Source organism: Aedes albopictus, chromosome 3 (genome assembly GCF_035046485.1).
Source record: "Aedes albopictus strain Foshan chromosome 3, AalbF5, whole genome shotgun sequence".
Classification (NCBI taxonomy): domain Eukaryota; kingdom Metazoa; phylum Arthropoda; class Insecta; order Diptera; family Culicidae; genus Aedes; species Aedes albopictus.
Window position 1 is genome coordinate 286,721,296 of NC_085138.1, and position 8,598 is coordinate 286,729,893.

Below are 8,598 nucleotides of genomic sequence, written 5' to 3' on the forward strand. Positions count from 1 at the left end.
GATGATGAATCATCCCCGGCACTGACTCCAAACCACTTTCTAGTGGGTTCTTCAAATGGTTTGAAACCTTTAGTTCCATTCGACGATAGTGGTATATCTTTGTGCCAATCGTGGAAGACGTCTCAAATTCTGGCGAACTACTTTTGGAAACGCTGGGTTGTAGAATATATGCCAACCATAACGCGCAGATCCAAATGGTTTTACCCTGTGAAACCAATAGCAATTGGTGATATAGTTATCATAGTTGACCCCAGCTTCCCCAGGAATTGTTGGCCCAAAGGAAGGGTCATTGCTGTCAAACAATCCAAAGATGGTCAAGTGAGATCGGTAACGGTGCAGACCACATCGGGGATATACGACAAACCAGCCGTGAAGCTAGCAGTATTGGACATCGGGACAAATGGGAGTAAGCCGGACCAGCGTCCAGCTACTGGGGGGGAGTGTCACGAACGTCCCTCGTTTTTGAGCACACCTTCCACTCAACGTTCCAGTACAGATTGACGTTTTGGTTGACTGATGAAACTTGCTGACGTGAGCGAGTGACAAAGAAATGCAGGGACAAAAGAAGAATCGAAAGTGTGCTATCTTCGACTACGATGCAAGTGATGATATCCAAAACTGTTTATTTGAAGTGAAATACCTAATGAATTCATTATTTACTATGCTTAATTCTAAATTTGTTATTCTATTTACTTACTAAGGTAACATTTGATAACCTATATGCTATACAATGTGAGACTAAATCGAATTATTTTGCAGTTCTATACACCTAGATCGAATTCACAATAGCTATATGTATCGAATCAATATCTGGATTCGTAATGATTTGGTACGGTATTTTGTAATAGTATTTATACCCAATGTATTTAACTAATTTGCGTGAATTTGATAATCTAGATATTCCATAAAAGCGATTATTCTAAGACACTTTCCGGGTTAGAAACTAGAGAAATTACAAAACGTAAGTTGACTACTGTTTCACTGAATTCAAGAGGTTTAAATTATTGTATATTACAGGAAACTTTAATCGTTGGAATCAATAAACCAGTTTAAAAGTTCGGATCGTCGTATTTCTCGTTGCGCAAGCAACAGGCTTCGTATGCCATATCTACAAGAAAAGGGTAAAGACTTACTACACACTCAGATTTGATTTCGTTGTTCGGTAATTATTTTGCTGGAAAAATTCGGTAAAGCGAAAAAACTACCGTTTTTCGGTGAAGATATTTTAATTTACAAGAGCTCGGTAATTTTGGTACCGATACGTTTGTAATTTGATACTGTGACAGCATCATCTTCCTCCAGGAATTCCTTCTAAGGATCCTCCAGAAATTTGTTTCAGGGATTCCTCCAGAGATTCTTCCAAGGATTTCTGTAGAAATTTCTTCAGAAATACCCCAGCAATTCCTTCAGGAAGTCTGTTTGGGAGTAAGACATCCAAGAATTTAGGTGAAATTCATCCTTACCCATACCACCCCATAATCTCCATCGTAAGGCAAAAGCATTCTCCCCGAAGTAAACCGAAGTTAAGAAAAAGCTGAAGCTGCAATATCATACGGGATACGAGCTACTTTTAGTGCTTAGGAAACCACGACAAGGTCCAGATTGACTGGCAAATAAGTGTTCAATGTTGGATTGTTTGTATAACTCTGAAATAAGGAATTCATAAAGGAATTCCTTCAGGAATTCCTATAGGAATTCCTCAAAAATTACTACCGCAATTTCTCCAGGGGCTCCTTAAGAAATTCCCCCAGAAATTCCTCCCGGACTTTTTCCAGGAATTATTCTAAGAATTCCTCCAAGAGTTCCTGCATGCATTTCTCCTGAGATTCCTCTTGGAATTCTTTCAAGGATTTTGTTGGGGAACTTACTGCGGCCGATGAAGGAAAAAGGTTAGCGCTGAAGAAACTGGGTTTCTTTGTTTCTTCCGTTCTGTCCAGAAAACACTCGCGAAGTCAATATTAGACTGAATAACTTTATTAGCAACGATCAATTTACACTACAACGATCACGTGTTCGCGACGCGTGTGGTTCGAATGACATCGAGATCTGTACTGATCTATTGATTTAGCATCCGGTTCGATCATTAACGGTTAGCAAAAAGAGAGTGAGATCCTTAAAGGAAACTCATCTCGTCATAAAAGAGTAAAGTTCCTGAGCGGTGAGTTACAAGAGATTTTGGAAAAACTATACACTATCAAATAAACTAACAAAATATTCTTTAACATGTCGGGCCCCGTTGAAAGGCACTTTCAAATTATACACTAATTATTATACTAATGGAGCCGCATGGTGCTTCATCCGCGGGGGGTGGTGGCAGGTGGTGCACCCGATTAAGATTGAGCGCCTGGTACTTCGTTCGCAACGGTGTCGCTCTCGATGGGCAGAGGACAAACTTCAGTGATGGCCCGCCGATAGCATCCAGTAGCCGTTCGGACCTGAACGACTCGAACGTGGCCGTCATTGCCGGGGAACACGGCTTCGATCCGACCAAGGGGCCACTTCATTGGCGGAGCCGCTTCCTTCTTGAGCAGTACCATTGTTCCAACCTGGATGTCGGGTTGGACCAACGGCCAACGTTGACGACTTTGGAGCTGCCCGATGTAGTCACGAGACCACACCCGCCAGAAATGTTGTACCTTCTGTTGCATATGCTGGAAAGAGTTGAGGCGATTAACGGGAATGTCACTCAAATCGGGTTCAGGGAGAGAGTGTAATGGCTCTCCCACTAAAATGTGGCCCGCACGGAAAGATCGATGTACACAGAGCAAGGAGTAACTTTCACGCAGCGATCGAAAAGACAAAAGATTTCATGCAAACTTGTGTGAAAATTCACGCAAATTTGTGTAAACCCGGATCAGCACATTTTTTGTGCTGATCCAGTCGAACGCAAATATGAGTGAAAAATCCTTTGTCTTTTCGCAAGTTACTCATTCGCTGTGTACTTTCATTTTAGGGTGCGATGTTAAAGCCACCACATCAGCAGGATCAGATGATGAGGGTGTGAGAGGCCGTGAGTTCATGATTCCCTCGATTTGAGTTATGAGAGTTTGGAACTCTTCGATGGTAAGGAGCGTAGTCTTCATGATGCGATAGAGATGATGTTTGAAGATCTTGACGGCGGCCTCCCACAACCCTCCAAAGTGGGGAGAACGCGCTGGGTTGAAGTGGAAGTTGATCCCTGCTTCGGTGCAGCTTTCTGCTAATCCGGTAGAGCGGTGGATAGCATTAAACTGCTGCTTGTGCTCCTGGAGCTGGCGATTTGCCCCAACGAAAGTACGAGCATTATCGCAATACACGTCGGACACGCGACCGCGACGAGAGACGAATCGTTTGAGCGCACTCACGAACGAATCCGACGATAGGCTATAGACCATTTCGATATGGACTGCCTTGGAGGCCATACAGACGAATATCGCGACGAATATTTTTACCGAGTTTCCGCGGCGATTCGGTGGCCGAACGAAAAACGGACCGCAATAGTCCATGCCGGACTTCACAAACGCGCGCGACGGAGTTACCCTTGCTGCTGGCAAAGGGCCCATTAGCTGTTCGATTGGTTTCGGCCTACAATGGAAGCAGACCATGCACTTGTTCACTACACGTTTTGCAGCATCTCTTCCTCGGATGACCCAGAACCTCTGTTGGAGTGTAGACAGAAGTTGCTGTGGTCCTGAATGCAAGGTGTCGATGTGGGTTTTTGTGACGATCAAGTTGGTTAGATGGTGTTTTGCGGGAAGTATGATCGGGTATCGGTTATCGAAAGGTGCTTCTAGCAATTCTAAGCGGCCATGGACTCTCAGCAGGCCCTCAGAATCTAAAAATGGGTTCAACTTTTTCAAAGGGGATTTGAAACTAAAGTTTTTCTTGACTAGGCCAGGGTTCTGTTGCAGAAAACGAATTTCAGCAGAGAAACATTCTTCCTGAACTTGTCCGATCAGCCATCTTAGCGAGTCATCCACTTCTTTCGTGGTGAGTGGACCTACGACACGATTTGGAGCGGTCAAGCGAGAGTTTGATACGAACCGCCGTATCCATGCGAAAGTGTGGGTGAGAGGAACCAACGTCGAATGTTTTTTGATGAGCGAGATTGCCATGGGCAGCGAGGTTGTAACCAACGAAACGGTTTGCCGAACTTCTTCCTCTCTTGCACGGAGGTGGAGTGGAGAAAGCTCGATGATATTCTCTGGCCAACGGTTCCTCTCAGCTGCTAAGAACGATGGCCCATGCCACCAAATTTGATCGTTGACGACGAAAGAGGCTGGTACTCCACGCGAGACGCGATCTGCTGGGTTCGCTTCTGACGGCACATGGCGCCATTCACTCCCACGAGTGAGCCGATGAATTTCAGCGATGCGATTGGAGACGTACACTTTCCAAGACGATGACGATGATGCGATCCAATGAAGCACTATGCTTGAGTCTGACCAGAATGTGGTGGAACAGGACAGTTCGATTGATTTTTTCACGCTATCAGCCAGCTGTGCTGCCATCACAGCTGCACACAGTTCGAGACGAGGTGTTGATTGTCGTGTTAGGGGGGATACTCTGGACTTCGAGATGAGGAGATTGCAAGCCGATTTCCCAAATCTATCGATTGATTTCACATAAAGACAGCATCCATATGCTTTGTCGGATGCATCCGCAAAACAATGCAACTCGACGTGGACAAAATTATCAATCAAAACTCTTCTTGGAACTTTTAGGGCGGACAAAGTCTCGATTTCCTTCCTGAACGATTTCCACCAGTCCTGGTACTCCTGCGGCAACACGCTGTCCCAAGTGAACGAATTTGACCAATGTGACTGCAGAAAGATTTTCGCGGATACAATCACTGATCCCACTAGGCCCATGGGATCGAATAGTCTGGACATCTCTGACAAGGCAATCCGCTTCGTGACCGGTTCTGACGACGAGAGTGTTGGCACCTTAAATCCGAAGCAATCAATTTGAGGGTGCCAGAGCAGACCTAGTGTTTTGACCGAGCACGATTTGTCAATTTCTAGGTCGTCACGATTGTCCCTGAGATTTTCGGGGATACGAGAGAGAATTTCGGCATCGTTGGAGCTCCATTTTCTCAGAACGAAGCCGCCAGATGCGAGTAATCCTATCAGCTGGTCACAACTGTCCATCATGCGGTGCTTGTCGTCATCTCCAGCCAAGCAATCGTCAACATAGAATGAACGCTTCACCAGTCTAACTGCCAACGGGAACTTCTCCTTCTCATCATCAGCAAGTTGGTTCAAAACGCGAGTTGCGAGAAACGGCGCACATGCTGTACCGTAGGTCACAGTGTTGAGTTGGTAGGCTCTCAGCTCTTGGCTCTGATACTTTCTCCACACAATTTGCTGCAGAGCACGATCGGAGTCGTGTACCCAGATCTGCCTGTACATTTTTTCGGCATCGGCGGTGATGACGTACTTGGTCATGCGAAAATTCATACTCGTTGCGAGAAGGGGTGGTTGGACCGTTGGACCTACGTAGCAAATATCGTTGAGCGAGAGATTGTTTGCAGACCGACACGACCCATCAAAAACGACACGAGTTTTGGTCGTCGTGCTGTCCGGTCGAATGATCGCATGGTGCGGGAGGAAGAAGTGTGGAGTGGACAGATCGGGTTCGACCACTTCCATGTGTCCGAGCGACTCATACTCTTCCATGAACTGACTGTAGTCGCTATGTAGCCTTGTGTTGGTGAGAAATTTTTTCTCCATTGCTTGGAACCTTCGATGAGCGACTGGTAACGACTCTCCGAGTTCCGACAACATTTCTTCGCGAATCGGCAATCGAACAACGTACCGACCGTCAGGGGCTCTTGAGTGGGTGCTTCGAAAATGGTCTTCGCAATACTGTTCCTCCAGCGACAATGCTTTCCCTTCCTCAAAACTTTCTACCTCCCAGAATCTTTGCACTGCGGCAGTCAGCTTGTCAATCGTGAGCGCTGCATTACACACGACTGTTTTGATTGGCTCGGTGGTCGCATGATCACCAGCTACAGCGTATCCAAATACTGTTTTGCGTAGTATAGGTAGCTGGGGACCCAAAGAGATTTGATCATCTTCCAGTAGAGTAAAGAACCATTGAATGCCAATAATCATATCAATGCCGTGAGGGACGTTAAATTTGGGATCTGCTAATGGGAGGTTTCGAGGTATTATCCAGTTCGAAATGTCCACGTTTTTGGAGGGCAAGATTCGGGTCAAGCTGGGAAGCACTAGGAAGTCGATGCTAGCGCTAAAGGAACCTACTCGAGATGACAGGTTGACCGAAACCGATTGAGAGACATGCTGTACGCTGTTGCCAATTCCGTACACATCGACGTCTGATTTCTCTCGCTTGAGCCGCAATCGTTGAGCGAGATTTTCGGTCACAAAGTTTCGCTCGGATGCTGAATCCAAAAGAGCGCGAGCTAACGAGTAGTTTCCATCAATGTCACGAACCCTAACGTAGGCTGTGAGCATGAAGATAGTAGAGTTCATTCGTTTAGCGAATGTGGACGAGGGGGTGACTGCTGAGCAGCTCGTCACCGGCGAAGACCCATGAGCGGAGCCTGACGATATAACCGACGGCGGAGAAGCGAACGACTTGGTTTGGCCTCCCGACGGCGACGAACCGGGTCTCATTTCCCGAGAGACTACGCGCGACTGATCGGCAGTGCACGCTCGAACCGACGAAGACGACTCGACGACCGGGGTCGATTGTGAAGCATGTTGGGGTTGCGGGGGTGGATTGGACTGACTGTCAACCAGAACAGCTAACGTGGTGGAAGCATTGATATGCAACAAAGTGTGATGGCGCTTGTTGCACGTTCTACAGCTCCCAGATGGACAGTCCTTGACCAAATGCGAGGACCGCAGGCAATTCAAGCACAACCCGTACTTTTTGGCCACATTGAAACGCTGCTTCGGTGAAAGCTTCAGGAACTCGTCACACGACGAGAGAAAGTGAGAACCTTTGTGGCACGCAATGCAAGCTTTGGAGTTCTCAGTGGTGAGAGCTGAGTGAGATGACACATGAACTCGAGGGGATCGTGGTTCTGGTTTGCTGGTGGTGTGCGAAGATTGGGAGAGCGTCAAAGATTGGAGAACACGTGAACGCCTGTGGATGAACGCAACCAAATCCTTGTATGTTGGGCGCTGGTTGTCGGGTAATTGATTTTCCCATTCCTTTTGTGATGCGGAATCAAGCTTGCTACTGAGAAACTCTACCAAAAATGAATTCCAATGATCATCCGGTCCTTCCAATTTGTCAAGCACACCAATGTGCTTCTCGAAGACATCTGCGAGGTCCGAAAGTGCCGACGACGATTCCTTTCTCACTGGAGCCATAGACAGTAGAGCGGAGAAATGCTGTTTGATCAAAAAGTTCTTGTTGTCGAACCTTTTCTTTAAGAGGTCCCACGCAATATCATAGTTGGTAGCGGTCACCGCCAGAGACTGCACGAGACGTAGCGCATCTCCCTTCAGTACTGCCTTCAAATACTGAAACTTTTGAATCTCGGAAAGTTGGTGGTTCGAGTGGATGAGTGTGTTGAACAAATCATGAAAATTCATCCACTCGTCGAAATCTCCCTTGAACTCAGGAATTTTGAGCTCAGGAAGGCGGACACCAAGTGCCTGGGTAGGTGGAGCAACAGGGGGTGGGATATGACCAGCGGATGTGGAAGGTGTGTTATTCAAGGTTAGTTTGCTGTCCAGTGATCCCTTCAACCGATAGTACATATCTTCAAACGTCGCTTTCCCATCCGAAAGCTCTTCAGTTAGCCCATACTCCAATTCAATATCAGCTTGAACCTCATTAAATTCGGTCCAGAGTGTATCAAGCTTTGCGAGACGAAATTTAATTTGAGCATAATCAGTAGCAGGATTATACTTTTCGTTAAACGCTCCGATGAGCTTCGCAGAGCCGAGAATGCTATTGCGACGAATAATCAAACGTTTGCACTCTTTTGTGTTAGGCGTTGCCGGAGCAACCGGATCCTCGTAGTCCGAAGTCGCCATTGTTCTTGGTGTTGCTTCTATGCAGTGTGAGAGTTTGTATTTATAAAGGCTAGTCACTCACCTGCTCGTTGGAGTGGTACTTCCCTGTGCTCACTTGGCTGACCTACGACCACGTGTTCGACCGTGACCAAACGATGTGCGTCCAATATCGTCCGGAAAGTGTCCGTTGTTCTGGAACTGCCTGGAAGTCCGACGAAGAGTCCTAATGGGCGTCCAAAGCCCCGAAGTGCGACGATTCCACTCGAATAGTGGGATGGCTGGCAGGCGAAACCCACGCTAACCTCCAAAGACGATGATCCGCAGCCGAAATTCCCGGGTTTCGGCACCAAACAATGTTGGGGAACTTACTGCGGCCGATGAAGGAAAAAGGTTAGCGCTGAAGAAACTGGGTTTCTTTGTTTCTTCCGTTCTGTCCAGAAAACACTCGCGAAGTCAATATTAGACTGAATAACTTTATTAGCAACGATCAATTTACACTACAACGATCACGTGTTCGCGACGCGTGTGGTTCGAATGACATCGAGATCTGTACTGATCTATTGATTTAGCATCCGGTTCGATCATTAACGGTTAGCAAAAAGAGAGTGAGATCCTTAAAGGA

At 46.7% G+C, this 8,598-nt stretch overlaps 1 protein-coding gene across 1 annotated transcript; it reads right to left on the reverse strand.

The window, feature by feature from the left end:
- Positions 1–2,330: 2,330 nt before the first annotated feature.
- Positions 2,331–7,997, reverse strand: LOC134290762 (uncharacterized). The gene is made up of 2 exons (XM_062857958.1): positions 2,943–7,997; positions 2,331–2,651 (listed from the first exon to the last, which is right to left on the reverse strand). The coding sequence occupies exons 1-2, from the start codon at positions 7,995–7,997 to the stop codon at positions 2,331–2,333; spliced, it is 5,376 nt and encodes a 1,791-aa protein (XP_062713942.1).
- Between the last annotated feature and the right edge of the window lie 601 nt (positions 7,998–8,598).